Source organism: Lissotriton vulgaris, chromosome 1_2 (genome assembly GCF_964263255.1).
Source record: "Lissotriton vulgaris chromosome 1_2, aLisVul1.2, whole genome shotgun sequence".
Taxonomy (NCBI): Eukaryota; Metazoa; Chordata; class Amphibia; order Caudata; family Salamandridae; genus Lissotriton; species Lissotriton vulgaris.
In genome coordinates, this window is record NC_141686.1 from 336,018,385 (window position 1) to 336,043,086 (window position 24,702).

At 44.0% G+C, this 24,702-nt stretch overlaps 1 protein-coding gene across 1 annotated transcript in view; it reads right to left on the reverse strand.

The window, feature by feature from the left end:
- Nucleotides 1–22,917, reverse strand: part of LOC147736694 (lectin-like) — a 137,601-nt gene extending 114,684 nt beyond the window's left edge. The window contains exon 1 of the mRNA XM_086953810.1: nt 22,830–22,917. Coding sequence (XP_086809936.1) covers nt 22,830–22,911 — 82 coding nt within the window. The 5' untranslated portion in view covers nt 22,912–22,917. The remainder of the gene's footprint in view (nt 1–22,829) is intronic.
- Nucleotides 22,918–24,702: the final 1,785 nt, after the last annotated feature.

Here is a 24,702-nt window from a genome sequence, read left to right on the forward strand (position 1 = left end):
CTGCAGTTGATGACATCACGGATATGGGGTGCGATGATGGAGTCTGCTTTGTTGAAGATGTGGTGGGGACAGGGGTCAGTTGGCGAACCTGAGTGGATGGAGTTTATTAGGCGGATGGTGTCTTCAGTGGTGATTGGGTTCCAGGCGCTAAGGTTATTAGAGGGCGGTTTAGGTTCGGAGGTGGGTGGAGTGGATTGTTCTTTGGGAATGTCCTCAAAGCTATTATGTATGTCGGCGATTTTATTGTAGAAGAAGGAGGATACCGAATCGCAGAGGTCTTGGGAAGGAGTAATGTCGTTAGAGGCTGCGGTGGGGTTGGTAAATTGTTTGATGATGTTGAAAAGTTCCTTGCTGTTAAGGGCGTTGTTGTCAAGTTAATCCTTGAATGCTGATTTCTTGGTGGACCGGATCAACTGGTGGTGTTTGTGGGTGGCTGTTTTGAAGGATGTCAGGTTGCCAGTAGTTGGGTTTTTTCTCCATCTTTTCTCGAGACTGTGGCATAGTTTCTTGGATATCTTAAGGTCATTTACCTGAAAGTTCTAAAACTGGAATATTTTGTTTATAATGTATTTTATGTTCTTTTAAGCGCAACATGTTGGGGAAAATATAAAAAGGTTACTGCCTAATGTTAGCCTCTGTTGTTTTTAATGAAATTAGGATTCTCTTTGTAGGTTAACTGGAGAGTCACCACTCTCTGCTGTGTCTACACTGGGAGACCCAGCACAGAGTCTGGTCTCAGATTCACAGATCTGTGTATTCTGGACCATGAGTCCCTGCACCTGTGAGGCATCGGGGTACTGGAAGAAGAAGGGATAACTGAAGCACCTTTAATCAAACCTCAGCAGTTTTTATATAAATTTTGTTTAAAGAAATTATTTTCCAAGGTCGTTGTTAAATATGAACCAGATCTAGAGTCCTTCGTGGCCATCTAGTTTTCAATCAGCTTTTGGGGCTTGGTTTGTTCTAGTCCACTTTGAGATGGTGGTTCCTTAGGACAGCTCCAGAACCATTGCCTGGTCCTGTCCCGCTGGAGGAGTCGAGGAGGGCCAGGCAGTGCGTCATCCTTAGGGACGGTGCGCCCCATCTCTATGCCATTTGGGACAGTCCACCTATGATGTCTAATGGGGCACCTCGTAATAAAAAAAAAATATTCTCGATTAGGTTATATTCTGTATTTTACTCCCACTGCTCAAATATACAAATCCCCAGACAACACTAACTTCCTTCATCTCTCAACTGTCCAAATACACAAAACCTCCAACGACTCTAAATGCTGACACCCTACCACTCCCGGAATACATAGACCCCCAGACAACACTATCTGCCTATGTCCGGCCACTGCCCAAATACACAACCCATCAGACGGCACAAATTGCTGACATCCTCCCAGTGGCCAAATATAGAAACTCCCAGATAACACTTACTGCCTGCATCCTCCCACTGCCCAAATACACAGACCACCGGACTAGAGTAACTGCTTACATCCTCCCACTGCCCCAATACCAAGCACCAATACTACAGTAACTGCTTAAATCCTCCCATGGCCCCAATACTCAAATCAGCAGAGGAAACAAAGTGCTTATATACTCCCACTGCCCTAATACACAAACCCGCAGATGACACTATCTGCCTATGACCGGCCACTGCAGAAATACACAAATCCCCAGAAGACAATAACCGCCACCATACTCCCACTGCCCAAAAACACAAACCAACCCCAGTGTTCCATGAGACCCACACTGAGAAGCTCCCTCTCAGCCACAAAGTGCATTGTGATGCACACACAGCACCAGGGTCAAAGGTCAGCGAAAACTCTCCAAACACAAGCAAGTTTTTGAGTGAGCTTGAAACTGAGGACGGACCGGTCAACAAGGTGTCCTGACATGGATTTACAAAGAGGAGGCCTGGATGTGGGACGGTCTTGGAAGGGCAAGGGTCCCTGTTTATTGAGTGCACCAACGGTAGAGGCAACAACCACGACAGCAGAACTCTACTTTCAACGAAATATTTTCAATGTATGTTTGAAGCCGCCATTAAATTCGGCTTTTGCTGTATCAGCATATGTTAATGATGTGTGATTAGCGTTCCTTACTCTGTAGGTACATCTCGGACATTCAGAACATGTTCGCCAATGAGGCACTCTTGCTGTATGTACAGCCCGGGTGGCCCCTCATGACTCTCCGAATCCCTCAAGTGAATAAACCCTCATGTGTGGGGGCGCTGCCTACTGCTGCAGCCTGCAGCCTTAAAGTCTGATCAGCCATATACCACCCCGAGCAGTGCCAAAGCCAACTTGAGGGGTGATGAGTTAGTTCAGTCAGTTAGGAAGGGACTCCTTTACCTGTCCGGCTGGTGTTCCTATGTCCTAAGGCGGAAGCAGAGTGATGGGGCTGGAATGCCATCACTCATACTGCCAGTGGCCAATGGGTGAAGTGGGCTGAACCAGTGACCCATGCTCCATGCTGTTGTGGGCGGAGGTAAGATCTGATTGGTACTAAAATAGACCAATGGATGAAAAGAACTGACTGAAGGCAAAGCTATGTATGTACGTATATCTGTGGTTCAGTTTAAATTACATTTTTGAGGAAAAGAAAAGGTCTTAGCTAATGCCAGACCTAAAAAAATAGCAGATAAGTAAGTCAAAGAATGTCACGATCAGCAAAAAAAATTAGGACAGTTTTTGTGACTAAAAATGCATATGCATTCCAGCACTGGGAAGTCCGTACCTGGGCAGCCACACGCTTAAGAAGAAAGGGTAAAATAAAACAAGCATTGAAAATTCAATAGGTCTCGCATTTGTTTGAGTTAGAGCTATTGGGATTATAAATGCAATGCTTTGTACCTGTGTAATGGAGTGTATTATGTGGTGTGTAGTAGAATTATGTGGGTTGTATTGTATTAGTTGTGATATTGTGTGGTGTGGAGTGGATTTGTGTAGTGGAATTATGTGGTATGGTGGGCTGAGGAATTATGTTGATAGTTATGTGGTATTGAGTGTAGTGGAATTATGAGGGGTGGGATTGTGTGTTATGGAGTGGAATTATGTGGAATGGTACTTTGCTTTCTGGAATGGTATGTAATGTAGGTTAATTAGTGGTGTGCTGTTGAATTGTGTAGCATAACGTGGAATTTTGTGGCATGGATTGGATGTATGTGGAGGGTAGTGTAATTGGTATGTTGATATTATTTATGTGCTTTGTTGTTGAAATATGTGGTGTGGATTTGAAATGTGTGGATTTTAATTATGTGGTGTGGACCTGTATGGATAGCTTTGCATTTTTGGTGAAGAAAGAAAAAGAAATAGGTAGGAGCTTTGCTTTAGATCTGTTTCTTTTGGTGTTAAAAATAATGGGCCCGATTCACAGAATGAACTGAAGACTCAATCCTAAACTTACTTCTATTTTGGTATTCACAGAATGCACTTACTACTTTTGGCATTCACAGAATGCACTTACTACTTTTGGTATTCACAGAAGTTAGGATTTTGTCTTAAGTCTGTCTAAAGTCTGTCTTAAGTTTGTCTTAAGACAAAATCCTAACTTCTGTGAATACCAAAAGTTACAGACACGCGAATCAAGCAATCTTGTGATCCGAATCATCCGAGGGAGATGCGGATTCACGTACCTGGCCTTTAATGAGGGAGAAACGGTACCAATAGCATACAAATCACACTTGTACACACAAGCTGAAATGAAGTTCACTTCTACTGAGAAAAGTCTGACAGCGGTTCAAACTGCAGTAGCAAAAGAGAGAGCTCTCGTGCAGGGTAAACGCATAATGAACGTTACACCTGTACCTGCCTTAGAGACAGTGACGAAAGCAAGCATCCCAAATGCTAAAGCTTTACATCAGAGTTGGATACAATGGGTTAACTCTCTTGCTGCAACAGACGTTGAATATGTTTTTGACTCCAGCTTGAAAACACAAGAATTTTTCCGATACGAACATGAATGTCCTCTGCCGACCAAAATTCTGCCTCTGCAACCTTCCAGATGTATAATATATACAGACGGATCAGCACAGCCCGCAATTGGGGGTAAACAAGCCTATAGTGCTGCGTGCGCGATTGTTAAAGGTCGCTGGCGCGAAGGCAAATTCAGACCTATGGTCACTAAAACTCAATCACTCGGATACTGTACAGCACAGCGAGCTAAACTACAGGCTTTCAAGATGGCGCTTGAAAATACGGATCACGAATTCCCCACACTCATAGTGTGCGATTTGTATTATTGCGTACAATCTTACATTGAATACTTGCAGAACTGGGTTCAGAATGGCTTCAAAGACGCTAAATGTGGCACAATCAAGCATAAAATGCTTTGGGAACAAGTAGTTCTTTTACAGAAAGAACTACAAAAGACTTACACGATACATACACTGAGTCATCAGTGTGATTGCGTTCAGGTTGCAGTATATTCATTGGCTGATGATGCCGCAAAGGCAGCTGTGCAAACGGCTTCCGTAGCTGCAATCACCCGGTCAAAAAACAAAAATAGACAGCGATATAATGCAAGCTGTCACTGCTTCAGTCAAAGACATTGGTAAGACACTCCTGAAAGGCTTTCCAGTAAAATACTCATATATAACTGATGCGAATAATGTTCCTTTTGCTTGAATCCCTAGAGTGGGGGATAAGGCAATCCCAAACATGGAACATAGGTTAGGACTAATTGTAGCAGCACATGAAGGACTCGCATATACACACGCGGGTGTTTCCGCCAGAGTGTCCTTATTAAAACAGAAATACTGGTGGCCCTGCATGAGGAAACAAACTTGAAACTATGTTCTGGAATGTGAAATCTGCCAGAAAATTAAAGTTTCTACAGTGAAACGTCCAGAACAGATGCCCCTTCTAATTTCAGATAAACCACTAGCGTGTGTTTACCTGGACCACTAAGGTCCCTTAACAAGGGATGGCAACTATAAATATATTATGGTCGTAGTGGATTCCTGCACAAGATTTATTTGGTTATGGCCCCAGCGCTCGGCTGATGCCAGAACTGTTATAAAGGATTTGCAATTTGTTATCGGCACATACGCAATCGGCACGCTACATTCTGACCTGGGTCCTGCGTTTAGTTCCCGAGCTTACAAGGAGGCTTTGGTTAGCTTGGGCGTTGCATTGCGGTATTCTAGTCCCTTCCATCCTGAGGGTAATGTGGTAGTGGAAAGAAAAAAAGTGACATAAAGCAATCCATAACGGTGAAGGTATGGGTGGGTCAAACATTTAATAAGTGTCCAACGTAGTCTTAACAATCTGCCAAGAAATTCTCTGGGGGGAATCACTCCTTATGAATTACTGTTTGGTACTAGAATGATAATAGAAGACCTCGATTGTCAAACTTCAGTGGTGGAACAAAAAACCTTTGATGTCAAAGATCGTTTGGCTGTTTTACAGAACTTAAATGAAACAAGAAGAAGTCTGAGTAACACAACACAAATGCCAACAGCCACTGAAGAAAAACCACCTGTCCCAGCAAGACCTGTCTGGATTCCAAAGATTGAGGATCTAGTCAGGGAAAATATAGTGGTGAAGAAGGAATTTGGGCCTTCTTACAGAAAAGCAGTACCTGTCTTAGCAATCCAAGGACCAAGATCAGTAGTACTGCCGCCCTCTGCTGGTAAAAATGAGAACCGAGTCGTGTCCATCGACCTGGTCAAACCACAACATGTGGCCAATAATAAGTAGTAGGCGCTGTGGACTCCCAAGATGTAGCTGAAGACCAATTCTTACTACTATCCAAGAGGTTCAGCCTGGAAGACTTATCACGTTTGATAAACCGGCAGTAAAAACAGAAGGACTATGCAACAAAGCCATGGAACTTGTGCCTCTTGAGACCCAAATAACAGATTCCACACCAATTCAAGGTTTCTTTAAGTGACTTTGTATCACCCAGCACATTTTTAGATGATTGGGAATTTGAGACAATTAATAATATGATGTCAGATTTAGAAATGTCTGCAAAATTTACTGAACTTGACTATTTAGAAGGGTCATCAGATTAGGAACAAATGTATTGTTTTAATCATTTTGGTCACCACTATTTGTACAAATCTGCAAGTCCTTGGAATGTTTTTACATGTAATCAATGGGAACATTGTCCCACACCACCAAAAGGCAGCTCAAACACATTTCATGAAAAGTTTTCATACTTCTCAGGGTTTAATGATACAAATCCAGAAACGTTTTATTTCAAAAATGTAAATAAGAAAGGAATGAAAACAATGATGACCAACACTAAACAAATTTATTCTGCAAACTTTTATGCTCAGCTGTCTACATTAGGTTTCTACTTCTGGAAAGACAACATGGAGACAAAAACTGTCTGGGGCACGAAGGAATGGCAGGTACAAGGTTCAGAGACCTTGTTCAGAGCCTGCATTATGCCGGAACAAATAATGTTTGTAAACAATACTGTTCTACAGACTTCTTGTCTTGGCCTGGCTAAGATAAAAGATTTAAATAAACCGTCTTTACCTAAACCCACTTCTGAAAGTAATGACACTACAGAAAAGGAGGTAGGCGTACCATATATTTTAAAACAAAACAGAACTAATCCTGATTGGAAAAAATGGTTAATCTGGCCCACAGACACCAATAACTGTCATGATAGATTCCTGAACAAAACACAGCGGTTAAAACTGAACAGGCCAGATCCAAGATACTCCCAGAGACAACATCCAGGGATAGTAAGAACATATAGTGTAGGAAAACTATGCCTTGAGTGGCTAAAAACATCCACACTTCCAGAAATCAAACAACACTTATCTTTACTTAAAGAAAGCAATGATTTGTGAGATGTCTTAATGGGGCCTCACAAACCACGGCAAAAACGTTTCATATACGCCGGTATATACGCTGGGTACAATGAAGCTTGGAAAGTAACGCAAATGGAAACTGCAGAAAGAATACGAGAAATTGATCGTATTAATTTAGAGAACGCTCTCTCTGTAGTGGACAATTGGTTAACAACTCTGTCCTCCAGAATATATTCTATGGACAGCATTGTATCTTCTGCAATTGACATAATGGAACAGGACTTGCTAATGTTACAACATGGTCAGTCTCAATTACGTTCTATAATGCAGTTAGGCTGGACGTTGCAAAACCTTTGTTCAGGCTGCGTACCATGGCGTCTAATCAACACAAAGTCATTGTTTGCTGTATTTAACCTTACAGATAAACAAATCTCTTTGGCACAAAGAAGAGCAGACTATACGGTGCTGAGCATTGAAAAACTGGAAAGATTACCATTGACAGTTTCTGAGAAGCCTCTCATTGAATGGATAATTCATGGCACCATCATTATACCAGTGAAGATTTTCCAATTACAGTATTGTCTACAGCATATGCCAGCAGGCCTGTATGAAAGGTTGGGTAAAGAATACATTAAGTCGACATGGACTTTACCTTACAAACACAAATGTTGGAACAAGGGAAAAGAGGTATTCCTTAGTGGAAAAAATTGTAAGAACTCACTAAGTGGTACACTTTTGTGCAAAGGTATTAATTTACATGGAGCCTGTGACGGTTCTGCAAATAACCTCTCTTGCCACCTGCATGGTACTCCCTCCACGGTGATATAGACCATTTTCAGGCAACTATCCAACGGCAGTTACGTTATGTTGAATGATCACAGCTGCTGTGGCATGATGCCAGGAAAACTTTATCTCGTTAGTGTGTCGTCCATGGTCACTTGTTGTATGAAAGTATTGTATCCAACGCACAAGACAGACACTGGGATGGCATTATGGCCTTCACTGAATATCTGTTCTATACAAATTGATACTTTAAGCAGAATAAAAGCCATTCTTTTGTAAAAGTCTGTGCCACTGACCTCGTCTAGAGAAACATATGATCTGCAAGTTGCGAAGACATCTGCAGAGATAAATACATTATTATCAACAAACTGCCCAGTACATTTTGCAGAAATGTTAAGTCAAATCTTAAACATGTCTTATACCAGTAGCATCGCACATGTATTTAAGACAATTTTTTCGGGACTGTTAACTCCATTCGAAGCAGTCTTCAGCATTTTTCCAAACTTCATGCACTCTGTGTTCGGCTGCCTGCCTCTCATCTTGGGACTCGTAGCAGGAATTCTATTTTTATTCCTTCTGCTCCGATATGGCAAGTACGGCAACCAACGATACCCAGACCAACATGGAAGAGGCCCTCCTTGCCATGAGGTATCGTGAGAGGATTTCACAGATTCTTGGCTTGGCTCGTTTAAGAGATCTGAACACAACCTGGTTTCTATCGTTCAGACCAATCTGGCAAGATTGCATCTTACCTGTTCTACGATGCCTGCTTTGCGGAGAGGAATGCGTGTTGAACATCTGTCTTACACTTCCATCAGTCCTGCCATCGGATGTCGACGCCTTGCTAGGTCCTATAACGGCTCATGCATCGTGTTGTCCCCAATGGGTACCAATCCTGACAACGGCATTCATTGAGGTCTCGCCAGTAAGTCTAACTGAGGGTAAAATGCGAGGATCAACAGGCACACATGTACCATCTGATATGAACACTGCTAATGCGGCACCTGGCGCTGACGACAATGCTTCTCATCTGTGCACATTTGATCTGCTTGAACAAGTAGTTCCACTTTCACCTACTGTGGTAGACGATTTCTTTGCCAGCCTTGATGATCTGATGTTTTCTCCTGACACCGAGAATAACTTTTGATTCAAGCACACAGTGTTCCCTGAACTCTGAAGTTCGGCCTTCAATTTTTTAAAACAAAGAATTCTAACTTTGGGACTCTATTTTTTCACAACCATTTGAATTTTTTTCTCTCCAAAAACATTGAACTTTTTTGGCACAGACTAATCTGCTTAAAGTAGAACTATTCTCGGAGAACAAGAAATTCCGTTTTCTTTTTGAAAAAAAGAATAGAGAAAATATTTGGCCTTGTCCTCATATAACCATTGACATGTTATGTTATGAAACGGTCTTGACCTTTCTTTCTGTATTTAAGAGCCATTTTCATAAATGTAAATTCATGATTCATTCAGTTTACTGATTTAGATACCATACTATATGCTTAGAATATCATCACGTCCTTAAAATATGTACTGTAGAAATTCTCTATATTTTTTCTCATGTACAACCATTTCAAATGCATTTTTTGTATTTTGGGTTGAGATTGTAAAACACTAGCTTTTAGATATGTTCAGTGCTTATTAGGTTAGCTTAATTGAACTTAAGATCGTTGAGTGGGTGTTGTAAACAAATCTATACCCCTAGTGTAATTTTCCCGATTCATGCCCTTATATAGGTATACTTTATCATATCCTTATATAGGCATAGAAATCACTACCCTATTTGGCCCAAGCCGTACAGCCCAAATACGGCATGGCTATTTCCACTAGGTTCCGAGAATTAACAACGATTTCTTGGAAAAACCCGCCTTCAGCAGCTAGGAACTTCCCGCTGCTTGAATATTAAGTTCTCCAAGAACTCCTGGTATTTTCCAAGAATTTAGTCTTTGAGTGATGATATTAAGTTCAAACATGCGTCAAACTCGGCACCTTCAAAGTATAAATATGCCCAGGTTTGCCCAGTCAAACACACAGTGGTTTGGAGCAGATCGACTAACTACTTGCCCGACGCCCTGCAGCAGCAAGTGCAGAAGGAAGCCGACCCTCCAACTGACACACTGAGAGAGACACTGTCTTTTCTCTTGCAGAGAAATCCAGCTCCAGTGTTTACGACTTACCCTTGCGGGTATCTGGGAAATTGAGTCCTGAGAGAGAGATACAAGATCTCCTTCATTCTAACACCAAGGTACGGAGCTGATTAGACCTCTTAGAGAATTCTTGGAATAGATTCCTGGCAGAGAACTACTAAACTTATACTGCTCCTCACTTACTTCTTCCATCGTACTAGACTTAGGTTAGGTACACCGGGGTAGGCGTATTTTACACAAGCACCAGTTGAGTTCTTTCAGTCATTATTTATTACTGTATGTATTTTATACATTTCATGCATTTTTATGGCTTAGAAACCATATCATGCTTTTACAGTACTACTTTATAATACTGTTCGTATTATATGCATTGTACTTTATAACCTGTATTATGATTGTATCAGTTAATTTCCAATGCTTGAGAAAGAAGACTTTTATTGAAAACGCCTGTCTCTCTATTTCTCTGCATCTCTGGTGAAACGAAGCATGCACGATTGACTGAGTAAAATATTGTTTCCGTGATTCTAGAGATTTGATTTCTTATTCTTGGGGAACAAAGTTGTCATGTTTATGCGGTTGTTAGAAACTAATCCCTTCTTGTGAATTCGAGAACGTTTCTAGTGACCTCTGAGCTAGCTAGCATTCACTATTAAGTTTAATGTATTCGGTAGAGACCTAGTCGACTTCAGTCTTACGTCTAAACTACAGTATATATGATTCCAATGCGCAGAGCCTATTCGGAATATAGGAACTACACTACAACACGTGTAGATATGCACAGACGCCGGTATGCATCGAAGAATAGGAAGTTAGAAACACACAAAGCTCTATTTCTATTTTCTTTGAAAAATATTTTGTGAACAACATGAGGGAGGAGGGTGGTAAAGGTATCATAGGGTGGTTGGGGTGTAGAGTTAAATTATGAGGGTGTGGGAGTACTAAGCAGAGGTGAAACTTCCAAAAGACTAAGGAGCATATCAACAACAATTAAAGATAAAGATCGCAAAGTGCATTTAGTGATGTTTATCCTATCGCTGGATTTCATCGCTGAGATAGCAATGTATCAACAGCGCTATTCACAACGGCGATAAGAAATCCAAAAGCAGGGTTTTGCAGGGAACATCGCTGGTTTTCCAGTGATGTTCCCTGCAAAACGGCGATAACATCGCTGATACGACCCTGTAGTAGTATCAGCATAATCCACCGACTTTGTTAAGCATAGGCAAGTCAGGACCCTGCTGCAGGAAAATCTTCAGCCAGGACAGCACGGCATGGGGTCAGAAAGCATTGCTGTGGAGAGCTATTTAAAAAAAAACAATGAGCGTGGGAACTGGAGCACTTTTAAGTGCAAAGAAAAAACAAATTACAGAATTCCACAGCAGCGGAGCAGGCAGCAGAAGACATGATTAAAAGCGGGGCTGGTTGGAACTTCCATGAGAGTAGCTGTGGGAGCCGCGAGTGGGGGCTGGGTGAAGCTGCACATACCCAGACAGACAGACAGAAACCAGGAAAGAGGGCTTTGTGGCAAGAGAACAACTAAGGATGGCCTCCCTCCGAGGGGCAGCCGCAAAGAAGCGGTCTCCGGAGGCAGAGAAGGGCTGCAGCTGTTGTTTCTAACTCCTCCTTTCCGCCCCTATGGTGGTTGCCGGAGCATGGGGAGCTGGAGTGCCCGCTCTGCCAGGCTCTGTGCTGGAGGGGTAGGCTTAGGATGGGACTTGAGCACCCGCTGCTGTTCACCCCGATGTGTCGCTGCAGCACTAGCGTTTAAAGAGTGAAAGGCCTAAAAAATCAAAAGACCAAGGAATCTGATGTACGCAGACGCCCCTCGTGGGAATTAATATTGACTCACGGCAGGTATGTGTTATAAGAGTGTGTTTGGGCTGTGCTGGGTGAGGGGCATTTTAAAATTGGTTAATCCAGCTGAGCAATGCTTTCTGAGCCTGGCTGTTAGCGCTGCACTCCGCTGAGGGGTCTCCTTCACGACGCTGGATTCCTCGCTCAGGACAAAAAGCCCTGCTGACGGGCACTCAACAGATTTCCTAAGCTATTTCCAAAGGCCAGCATGGGACATGCTGCAGCCCCCCTTGTTCCCCACCGGCCCGACCAGCTTTATTGTGACACATTACACCCTCTTTTTATAGGAGGCGGGCTTAACAAAAGCAGCGTTTCACACAGGGAGAGATTTTGAAAACACATTTTCTTTGATTTAGGGTTATATGTAATCTCTGCCTTATCCTACACCTTGATCTTTATGTATTGTATTCAGTGGTATTGTATGCATGTACTAGAGTAGGAGATGGGACATTTGGCAGGTGTAAAGCCGCCTCTGGGTTTGAGACGGGGCTTCGATAACATTTGATGCACTGGCGTGCAGCACGGAGTCCATTTGCCAGGTGTATCTGTATTTATTAGTTTGCGTTCCTAGGAGAATATGGCAAGACTGCGATACATAATAATAACGCGTTACTCTGCCTCACTTAATGGACACAGTTAAATCGTTGCTTCTCCGCTCAGATGCATTTTTAATCAGAATGCGTACCAGACCCATTCCAATAAAGTGAAGGTTAAAACACAACATCTTTTGTTAGTTGTAGCGTTTTCAGCCTTTGGGTGCGCACCAGAAACGCTTTTTGCAAATGCTCAGCTCTTATTCCTTGCCTCGGAGGTACTTTAACAAGTTGAAACAAAAAGTTAGTCTGCTTGTAGAAGCAGGATAACGTGCGCAGCAAGGTCAGGGGCTTTGTCAATTGCGGCACGGCGCAATGCAAAAAAAAACCATGCGCAGCGATTGCCAAGGTAAGCTTGGGGGGGGGCACCCGACCCCGGGGAGGTCCCCCCCCTGGTGGTTTGGGAGGGCAGGCGGGGGGGAGGTTTGCAATCTCCCGGGCATTTTTTGAGTTTGGGCTGCTTTTCCCTACTAGTTATAGCCCAAGTATAAATTCTGGTGACTCCTCCTCCCGGACACCATTTTAGGTTCAATGACCTGGTGGCCAGGAGTTTGTCTGTGAATTTTTTTTTTGTCTTGAGGTATTTAGTGTTAGTTTTGTGTTGCTTAGTCTTTTTGTCGTCATATTCTTGAAATATGGCTGCTGAGGACTATAGAGTTCTGGAGGCTATTCCACTTCTCAGTTTAGAGATTGGATTTCGTTATCGGTAATACTGAGGGCCCATCGCGGCCTCAGCGTCAAGCTTTTAATGGTGTCGCCACTGTGGTGGTGGCCTGTGTCACCCCCAAGCGTTCCCACTCAGGGGCGTTGAGCGAGCGTGGCCGCTCTCGTGTTAAAAAAACGACCCAAAATGTACAGGCACGGAAGATGGACGAGGTGGCGAGTGACGACGCCCAGCGGGCTTTGGTTACGGTAAGACCTGCTCAGGTAGAGGTTTTGACTGCTGGGGGACCGCGGGAGCTGTTTCAGGTCCGACGGTTTTGGTGCGGGCGGGCTCGGTGTCGGCACAGCGGGGGAGGAGAGGTGCTCCGCGTGGCGGACAGAAGCGTTCTGCTTCGGCCTCCGCGTTGGTTTCAGCGTCGGTTACCCGGGAAGGGGGTGAGGAGCGGGTGCGCATTTCTTGCTCCCCGTCGCTCCCCCAATTGAATACCTTTACGTTCGAGGGGGAAGGTCATACCTTGGCGGATGTTTCCACTAGTGATTCTATGCCGAATTTGAGTGTGTTGGGGGGGTTGCAGGCCCTCTGTCTCCTGTTCGTTCTTTTCAGAGGCAGGAGGTTAATGTACATCAACAGAAGCTTCAAGTTCAAGTGGCAGAGCCAATTTTCGGTCAGGGTGCTATGGGACAATTCAGCCCCTTGTTGTTTTCCCCTTCTCTTTCCAATAGGGGTGACGTGGTCTCTGTCCATAGTGGGTCAGTAGGCGAAGGGGAGTGGGCGCAGTCGGGTGGTTGGGTGGATATGTCTTTTGGGTCTCAGGGTCAGGAAACTTGCATGTTGACTTCTCCTGTTCCTATATTAGGGACCAGTAAGGTGGTTCCTTTGAATGTATTGCCTTCTGGTTCCTTTCCCTCTAAGGGAGTCGGGCGAAGGACGATTGGTGTGGGAGCTGGGTCTAGGGAGGGACTGGATGTTTTTCCTTCCTGGGCTGAGGGTGTTCGTGGGGACGGTAAGGGCGGGAGTGGAGTGAGTTTTGGTTTTCAGGAGGCCAGTGATGTAGGGGCTCAGAAGCAGGTGGCGCCTGTTGGCCAATCTTTAGGTCCTGCGTCTGCTGTGTTACAGTCTATGCTGGAGTGGAGCAGTGGTGAGGAGGTAATGGAGCCTTCCCCTCCTCCTCGTAGGGTTGGGTTTCCTTCAGGTGAAGTGGTGCTGCAGGATAAGAGTTTTATGCAGGGAGATTGGTTGAGGGGGCCTGTTGGTCCTGGTGTTGTTAGTAGTCAGGGGCCCGGCACATCAGTCCAACCTTTTTCTTTTCAGTCGAGGACCAGCGTGGGACAGCAGACTCGGTAGGGCGGAGTCCAGCCCATTTTCGCCGAGGAGAAGGGAGGGTGGAGCGGTGTGTACAGTCGGCTCCCCCTTTAAGTGTTCAACAAAGGGTTGGTAAGGCCCAATCTGGTGTGGAAGAGCCTGGTAAGGCTCATAAGAGACTGTTGGTTTCAAGCCCTCCCCGGTTGAAGGAGCCTTTGCTCTTGGATTATGATGAGGAAAGCCCAGAGGAAGGGGAATTACGTGATACTGTGTTGGGGGGGGGCATTTTCATGCTTCTCGTAGTGTTTTACAGGCACCAGTGGTGGGGCAGGCAAAGAAAGTAATGGTGTCCGGTCCAGCTCAAGAGCGCGGCCCCGCTGGAAGGGTTCCTCGGATGGCGGACAAAGTGGACCACATGGCATGGAGGTCAAGCCAGGGCAAGCCCCCGTTTTAAATCCAGGTGAGCTTTGTGAACCACGGGCCAGACCAAAAATGGTGTCTGTGGGGATTGGGGGTGAGTCAGGAGTTGGTGAGACAAGCGGTTAATTGTTTAATGGGCGTTATGTCAAAGATCAAGGGGTAGGAACAGGTGATGGGGAAGGTGCGGCTGCCAAGGTTGAGAGTGGCACGAACACTGAGTCCACAGGGGAGGGAAAAGATCCTTTGCATAGCAAGGAATTGAAAATTAAGAAGTTACCCTATATGGGTGTGACCAAACCTTTGGGTGCCCATTTGATGCTTTCTACTAAAGAAAGGATTTGGAAAGGTGAGTATGTAGAGCTTTTGAAGCTGCTACACAGAGAGGTGCGATCTAAGGAGGGTTCAAAGGAGGAAGAATATGAGCTGGCTAAGCGCCCCAAGGTACCACTGACTATTGAAAATTGGACGTCAGCATTTTCAATTTATGCTAGTGTGTATTGTGAAAAGTTTCCAGAGCGCTGCCCAAATCACGGGGAGTGGTTTTGCTTGGGCGCAATATGATGAAGAGTTCAGGGCCCGTATGGCGTGGGACCCTGATGCCAAGTGGGGTGAACTGGACATGGATCTTTGGCAACACACAATGGGTGTGTCAGTTGGTGGTAAGACTATTTTCACGGCCAGTGGCTTACCTTTGGTTTTTCGGCCCTTTCAAGGAAAGTCCACCAGGGGAGGGGTGGGCAGCACAGCAGTCTCACAGTCAGGAGGGGGGACTTGTTGGGATTTTAACAAAGGGCTCTGTTTAAGGGAGTTCTGCAGATTTCGGCATGAGTGCTCGCAATGTGGTAGGAGACACGCATCAGTCAAATGCTGGGGGCCTAGACCAGCAGGTGGGCAACAGTGGTCCCAGCAGGGTGCTAGCACTTACGGCCCCTCACAACAATCCTAGGCTAACAGAGGGGGGAAGTCTGCTCCTGGGGTTGGGCCCAAAGGCCCGTACTCCGGTTAAGTTTGATCAGCTGGCAATTAGTTTGAGGGGCTACGGTGATGTGAGGGCTCAGGATATTTTGTTACAAGGTTTTTGAGATGGTTTTAGATTGGGCTATTCAGGCCCTCGGGTGCAGAGGTGGTCTAGGAATTTGAATTCAGCTGATGAGTTTCCAGCGGTGGTACAGGAGAAACTAGATAAAGAAGTGCTGGAAGGACGGATGGCAGGTCCTTTTGTTGATTGGCCTTTGGAGGACTTGATCATCTCCCCTATAGGAGTTGTTCCTAAAAAGGAGCCTGGACAGTTTCGGTTAATCCAACATTTATCATGGCCAGAGGGTACCTCTGTGAATGCTTTCATTGATGAAGAGTCAGCTTCAGTGTCCTATTCATCTGTGGATGTTGCCATTTCTTTGGTAGTGGCTGCGGGCCCTTTAGCTGAAATGGCAAAATGCGATATCAAATCGGCAGTTAGACTGCTTCCAGTCCATCCTGAGGACTGTTGTCTTCTGGGTATCCATTTCCAGGGGAAGTGGTACGTGGACAAAGCACTGCCAATGGGTTGCTCGATGTCCTTTACTCTTTTTGGAACTTTTAGCACTTTTTTACAGTGGTTTTTCACTCACAGATCTGGTCATGAGCTGGTCACTCACTATCTAGACAATTTCATTTTTGTGGGGCCCCCGGGATCCTCTGAGTGTCAGGCAGCATTGGAGACATTTCAAAACCTTATGAATTTTTTGGAAGTGCCATTAGCACCCGAAAAGACAATGGGTCCTTGCTCGACCATGTCCTTTTTGGGTTTTGAGCTTGATTCAACATCTATGCAGGCTCGTTTGCATCTGGATAAGAAAGTGAAAATGCTGGACCTCTTACAAACAATGTTGGCAAAATCAAAAGTTACAGTGAAAGAGATACAGGTCCTGTTGGGTCATTTGAATTTTGCTTGCAGGGTGGTGAGGGCGGGCAGAACTTTCTGCAGGCGTCTGGGCAGGGCTCTGTCAGATCATCATTTTCCTCATCACCGTGTGCGTTTGACAGCTGGAGTGAAAGAGGATTTGCGGATGTGGTCCACCTTTTTGCATTCCTTTAATGGGGTGCCTTTGGCCCGAGAGGAGGACTGGTTGTGGGAGGTTCACATTTTTTCAGACGCAGCAGGCAGTGATGGTTTTGGTTTGTATTGGCAAGGCAGGTGGTGTGCGGAAAAGTGGCCCGAATTGTGGACGAATGGTGGTAGAAGTATTGCTTTCCTGGAACTGTTTCCAGTGTTGGTAGCTTTGACGCTGTGGGGGCAGGAATTGGCCCATAAAAAAGTTTTGTTCCGCATTGATAATCGGGCTGTTGAAAGTGAAAAGGCTGGACCTCTTACAAACAATGTTGGCAAAATCAAAAGTTACAGTGAAAGAGATACAGGTCCTGTTGGGTCATTTGAATTTTGCTTGCAGGGTGGTGAGGGCGGGCAGAACTTTCTGCAGGCGTCTGGGCAGGGCTCTGTCAGATCATCATTTTCCTCATCACCGTGTGCGTTTGACAGCTGGAGTGAAAGAGGATTTGCGGATGTGGTCCACCTTTTTGCATTCCTTTAATGGGGTGCCTTTGGCCCGAGAGGAGGACTGGTTGTGGGAGGTTCAAATTTTTTCAGACGCAGCAGGCAGTGATGGTTTTGGTTTGTATTGGCAAGGCAGGTGGTGTGCGGAAAAGTGGCCCGAATTGTGGACGAATGGTGGTAGAAGTATTGCTTTCCTGGAACTGTTTCCAGTGTTGGTAGCTTTGACGCTGTGGGGGCAGGAATTGGCCCATAAAAAAGTTTTGTTCCGCATTGATAATCGGGCTGTTGTGGACATTATCAATAAACAGTCTGCCAAGGATCCCCAGATTCTGAAATTGCTGCAAGTGTTTGTGTTGGGGTGCCTTAGATATGACATCAGCTTTAGGGAGCTGCACATTCCTGGTGTGGACAATGACATTGCGGATGCTTTGTCTCGTTCGCAGTGGGAGAGGTTCCATAGGCTTGCCTCAGAGGCGGACAGGACACCGACACCCATGCCGGAGCACCTTTGGGAGGTCGGCAACACAGGGTCCTACAGTTGGTGGTAGGTTTGTTGTCATCTTCTACTCGAGCCGCATATGACCTGGCTTGGAGGGACTTTTTGGCATCTGGAGCTTGCAGGCGTTAACCTGGTTGGAGGCGTCTGGATGATGTGGTTCAATTTATTCTGTCCTTGATAGATAAAGGGTTATCTAGGGTTACTATTGCTGGGAAGTTAGCAGGCATATCCTTCATGGGTAAACTCCTTTGGGGTTATGCTCCTTCGGCCGGTGAAGTGGGGAGGAGATTGTTGGAGGGCTGGGCTCGAGAAAGCAGTATGCAGCAGTCAGTTCGTAACCCTTTGTCTTGGCAAAACTTGGCCCGGGTGGTGGAAGCACTACCTTGTGTTTGTACGGATGATTTTGAGGTTTTCTTGTTTTCCACCCTCATGGTGTGGATGTTTTTTGGAGCATTTAGGGTTTCGGAGTTGTTGGGCTCTAAGTTCCATCAGGGTGTGGGTTGGGGGGATGTTCATTTGTCTGAGAAAGGGGTTCATGTTTGGCTGCATCGTTCAAAAACAGATCAAAGAGGTAAGGGTAAGGGTGTTTGGTTGGAGGCTTCCCCCCCTTGTATTACGTGTCCTTTGCGGTGGGCCAGGAGATGGTGTACTGTTTTGGGTGGGGCTTTGGAGGCTGGCGTTTTTCAGCATGTAGATGGCGCCAGGGCCCCTGATTATCAGTTGCGCATGGTTCTCCGCAAGGCTTTGAGGAGTATTGGTTTGGATGATAAGAAGTATGGCACTCATTCTTTTCGAATTGGGGCAGCAACTGAGGCTCATAATTGGTCTGGGCAAGATATTATGCGCTTAGGGCGTTGGTCATCCAGGTGTTTTCAATGCTATGTACGACCTGCTGTGGGCGATGCGCTTGCGTCTTCACCTTTGTCTTAAAATTTGATGCTGCCTTTTTCATTCCAGGTCCGGTGGCTGGTCCCCTGGTCAACGGCTCTGACTATTTGGATTGTGGTCACAACACAAGGAGGGAGGTACCCTTGGAACCGTTAAGGGACCGGGTAAGCAATGTAAAAAAACACAAACAGAACGTCCCTGGCTGGTGGGGGTATACCCTGGGGCGTGAGGTAACCTAGCCGAAAGGCTTGAGGGTTATCTACGCTTACAAAGACAAAAATTGTGTCAACATACCATAGCTCTAATAGAGGCCAACAGTCAGTGTAGGAACCCTATCTATAATTCACACAACAGTTAAGAGACTATAATCTTCACCAGTATAAAAACAACAGTTTATTAAAAACAATACAATTTCAGTTTGCATCAGAAGAAAAACATTATACAATCAAGTACATATTTAAAAACCAAAAGTCAACGCGGCGTTTCGGTGTCTTTTGTTGATGATAACACCTTCTTCAGGACAGGGTTTTTTTGTTAAAAATCTCTAAAAAGGTAAGATTACAAAAACATATAATCAACAGGGGCCTATTTTACACTGACTGTTAACTTAACATTAGATGTCACAATTATACAGCATGCAAATTCATTTTAAACATTGTAAATTCCTGCATTACAACCTCTATGCAGAAAAAGACAAAAACATTTTTTTAAATATATGTTTCTTTAAGTTGCGAATAAATGGCTACATTGGTCATCCCTGCATTACAACTATTATGCACAGAGAAACAGAAATTCTTTTATATACATTAATCCCACTTGACTAAAAAGGCTGAATGGCGTTTTTTTTGCAGAATCTCTATTCTGTCCTGAAGAAGGTGTTATCATCAACAAAAGACACCGAAACGCCGCGTCGACTTTTGGTTTTTAAATATGTACTTGATTGTATAATGTTTTTCTTCTGATGCAAACTGAAATTGTATTGTTTTTAATAAACTGTTGTTTTTATACTGGTGAAGATTATAGTCTCTTAACTGTTGTGTGAATTATAGATAGGGTTCCTACACTGACTGTTGGCCTCTATTAGAGCTATGGTATGTTGACACAATTTTTGTCTTTGTAAGCGTAGATAACCCTCAAGCCTTTCGGCTAGGTTACCTCACGCCCCAGGGTATACCCCCACCAGCCAGGGACGTTCTGTTTGTGTTTTTTTATTTGGATTGTGGGCCATTCATTCGTGAAGCGGGCACAGATTCAAGCACGGGATAACTATTTTGGATCATTGCTTGGTTTTAATAAACGTTTTTTCAATATTATTTGGAGTGGGAGAGGGGGCATGTGTTGGAAGGAACTGGTCCCTGCTCTTAATTCTTGGTTGGGTGGGGGCTCCTGTCCTGATGTTTTAGTTATTCATCTGGGTGAAAACGATTTGTGCAAGGTGAAGGGTGTGGTTCTGTTACGTGCAATAAAGAAGGACCTTTCTCTATTGAAGCAGCAGTTGGCAGGTTGCTATGTTTTTTGGACGGAATTGGTTCCGAGGAGATCCTGGAGAGGAGCTCACAAGCCCAAGGCAATTGATAAGGCTCGGAAAAAGATTAACACAGAGGTTGCTAAGTTTTGCAAGGACCTGGGTTTTGGTCGTGTGTCGCAAGGTGACATACGGTATGATGCAGTGGAATTCTTTCGGGATGATGGTGTACACCTTTCTCGGTTAGGTATGGACCTTTATCTATTGGACTTGCGAGAAGTTCTGTCTCGCTGTCCTAAAATTCAGGAGTTTGCAGGTTAATCTCGCCTTTTTCGTTTCTTAGTTTATCTGCAAGGTTTTTGGGGGGCAGAAAGGGGGGTGTATCCCTCCCCCCCACTTTCTGGGTGGCGGGGTTTAGTTGTTTTTTGTCAGGCTTGGTAAGTTTGTGGTTGGTTTTTTACTTGGTTGGCACATTCAGCAGGGGGAATTGGGAATGACCACTGTTTGGGATGGTTGCATAGGTTGGGGGACCAAGAGGGGTTTGAGGGCAAACAGTGGAGTTTGTTTTATGCTTTGGAGGGTTTGTAAAGTTGAAATGTTTATGCAGGGTTTTTGAATTGTTGGATTTGTAAAGATGTAATGTTCAGGTGGGGGCGGGGTCAATGACGTGTTAGGGGTGGAGGCGGGCTGGGGGAAATTAAGGAAGTTATTATTTAGTGAGGATTAGTTTTGTAAGGCATTGGCCGAGGTTTTAATTTGTTATTGTGCACCTGTTTCAATAAAAGTGGCCTTTTTCACACACATATACTTGTCTGGTGGTCTGCTCACTACCCCCTTGCCCCTCCCTCACAAGGTGGGCTGGGGAGACAGCCGACCCCGGGTAGGTCCCCCCCGGGGCGCTTTGGGAGAGCAGGCGGGGGGGAGGTTTGCAGTCTCCCGGGCATTTTTTTGAGTTTGGCTGGTTTTCCCTACTAGTTATATCCCAAGTATAAATTCTGGTGACTCCGCCTCTCGGACACCATTTTAGGTTCGGTAACCTGGTGGCCGGGAGTTTGTCTGTGAAATTTTTTTTTCCCTCCCTCCCTCCTATTTTACATATTTTTCCGGATTCCGTTTTCGTTTATTCATTTTCTTTGCCCCCTTTTTATACTTCTTAGGTTTTTTCCTTTTTCATTTTGGGGCAATTTTCTGTTGGAACAGGTGGACATGGGTTTCTGTTTTATGTTATCCTTGTCGCTTGGAACAGGTGCGGTGCGGGGTTTAGTTGTTTTTTGTCAGGCTTGGTAAGTTTGTGGTTGGTTTTTTACTTGGTTGGCACATTCGGCAGGGGGAATTGGGAATGACGACTGTTTGGGATGGTTGCATAGGTTGGGGGACCAAGAGGGGTTTGAGGGCAAACAGTGGAGTTTGTTTTATGCTTTGGAGGGTTTGTAAAGTTGAAATGTTTATGCGGGGTTTTTGCATTGTTGGATTTGTAATGATGTAATGTTCGGGTGGGGGCGGGGTCAATGACGTGTTAGGGGTGGGGGCGGGCTGGGGGAAATTAAGGAAGCTAATATTTAGTGAGGATTAGTTTTGTAAGGCATTGGCCAAGGTTTTAATTTGTTAATGTGCACCTGTTTCAATAAAAGCAGCCTTTTTCACACACATATACTCGTCTGGTGGTCTGCTCACTCCCCCCTTGCCCCTCCCTCCCAAAGCCCCTGTCCTGGATGTGCACGTCGTCCGGACTCTGCAAGGACATTAACTTGCAGGGAAAACAAGTGTGAGGGAATGAAAATGAACCATAGCGGAGGGTATAAGTGCACACAAAATAAAGTCCTGGTTATTGCTTGTACATGCATTAAATGCCAAATTATAGTTGCCAACATATGCAAACAATGCGGTACACGAATCCGCGATGTTCTGGGCTGCCTGGTGGAGCTTGTGGCGAGCTGCATCAGTGCTGCAGCGGTATTGCTGGTCGAGTGTGGGGCCGCGACGTGGAGCTGCAATGTCTGGGAGTTCTACAGGTACGGTGATGAGGTCGCGGGGGACCTCCACACACCGGCATGCGGAGGAAGGGGTGAAGCATGTTGGTGCTGGGGAACTGCTGCCAGGGCCGGTTGTGAACAGCTGGAGTCACGCGAACACGTGCAAAGCACTGAGTCATCCACGGGCAGTGTGCGTGCAGAGTGAGCATGTAGGAGGCAAAGCAATATGAACTAGTTGCAGTGTTACGCTTATCACAAGCGTCACACTGATGTAAAACAAAGTTCCCCTCATTCATGAAAAACATGGAAGTAGTCCCTGCATGACTACATAACACCGAGCAGTGGACCGAAACTGTGGTTAGTCAGTGCTGCTTTCTGCAAAAGGGAAGCAAAACAGAAGTGCTGCATCAGATCTCAAGCAAAAGATGAGCCCGCTAACAAAAAAAAATGCAGGAGTTATCAAAGGGCAAGTGGCAGGAGAAACTACTGCCAATAGACGGAGTTTCACCCACAACATACAGATTACTTAATGCCTCGTAGAGGCAGCGCATGCGCTGTCTAATGCAAGACCTAAAAGATAATGCGTCACAATGTTGGTAATCATAGTGTAAAAATGAGCAAATTGAAGAACTATAAATAAAGCACTAAACCAAAACCAGAAAAGAAAAGATGCAAAACCTCAGGACCCTAGATGAAACGTTATAAGAAAAATATTAATGTGCAACGGTGTTCATGAGAAGAGTGTAAAAATGAGCAAAATAAAGAATTGTAAATAAAGTACTGAAACTACATCAGAATCTTAAACATGAAAAACCTCAGGACTCTATTTTATATTCACCAAAAACAAAACATGCATGAATCACTGTGGAGTGTGGTCAGTGCACAAGGGCCTTCACAAACCGCATAGAAGAAGAGCGGTGTGGTCAGGGCGCTGTCTTTTACTTACCCCATCCTACAGTGATGAAGAGGGTGAGACAGAGCAGCAGAACCCTGGACCTGGCACCGCCCAACCTCCTGGACTCTTCCATCCTCTGGGCCTGTAAGAATGCGAGGAGGGCACACTTCATGAGTAGAACACTCTGCAAATCAGTATCACGTGACATGTTCTTCAAAACACATAACCAGCCCGGTCCACATCTTCAAATAATAGAAATAGATGTGTGAATGGAAAATTGAGGAAAGCCTAAAAAATCTACAGACATGCAGCAATATATGCATTAATGTTTAAAAAAAATAAAACTGCATTCACTCTGCAATTTCTTTTTGCATTCCTGAGAGTCTGGACAACAGGTTCATTCAAACATGTAAAACGTCTGTTTTCATCCCACATATCTCATCAGCCTCCTGTGTGTCCGTCCTTGTGTTAATGTCTCCTCCCCTCACACCTCTCCTCAGACCTCTATGTGAGTCATTATGTTAGTCTATCCCCTATCACACCTCTCTTCAGCCCCCTGTGAGTCTCCTCATGTTAATATTTGTTCTCCTGGCACATTTCTCTTCAGTGCTTATGTTTGTACTTATGCTGAGCTTCCTGTGCCCCCTATGAGTATATTTATGGTAAAGTCTCTTCTCCTCTCACACCTCTCTTCAGCCCCCCTGTAAGTGTCCTTATGTTAATGTCTCTTCTCCTCTCACACCTCTCCTCTGCCCCCTGTGAGTGTCCTTATGTTAATGTCTCTTCTCCTCTCACACCTCTCCTCAGCCCCCTGTGAGTGTCCATATGTTAATGTCTCTTTTCCTCTCACACCTCTCCTCAGCCCCCTGTGAGTGTCTTTGTGTTGATGTCTGTTCGGTACACAGTCAAAATATCGAGTAGGAAATATCGACCTACCATAATATCGAGTCTGAAATATCGAAGGAGCATAATATCGAAGGCAAGAATATCGTAGGACAGAATATCGACCCAAGGTAAGTAATATCGAAATACTTAATATCGATGTAAGTAATATCGAAGTTAGTAATATCGATAGCATATATATCGATGTTACTAATTTCGATGACACTAATATCGATATTTGTATTATTGTATAGTTTTTTATTATGTATGTGTTATATGTTTAATTTAAGTATTTAAAATAATTACTATTATATGTGTATAAATTTTATATAATAATAAATACATTTATAAGTAAATTTTATGTTTTTGTACCGGAGCGGGTTGTGGGTTTATAGGGGAATAGGGTGGGAAGTAATTTAATTATGGTAAATTGATTAGTAATTAGTAGGATTTATTAATAAATTATAATTAATTGGTAATTATGTGAAAATAATAGGAAAATAATTTTAATTAATTTATTAATTGATATATATGTTCTGTAGCGGGTTGTGGGTTTATAGGGGAATAGGGTGGGAAGTAATTTAACTATGGTAAGTTGATTAATAATTAGTAGGATTAATTAATGAATTATAATTATTTGCTAATTAATATTGATTATTTCGGAAAAAAATTAATTGATTAATTGATATATATTTTCTGTAGCGGGATGTGGGTTTATAGGGGAATGGGGTGGGGAGTAATTTAATAATAATTAATTAATTAATATATGTTTTTAAAAAATTATAATTAATTAATTGGGAAATAATTAATATTAATTAGTTAATTAATTAATATAATTTTGTACATATTTTAAATTATTAATTAATTGGTAATTAAATAATATTAATTAGTTACATTAATTAGAGTAATTTATTTATATATATAATTTTTTGTTACTGTTAATTAATTAATTGGGGAAAAATGATATTAATTATTAAATTATATTAATTACAGCTAATGTGCTAATATATTTACTTTATTTGTTATTGTTAATTAATAATTA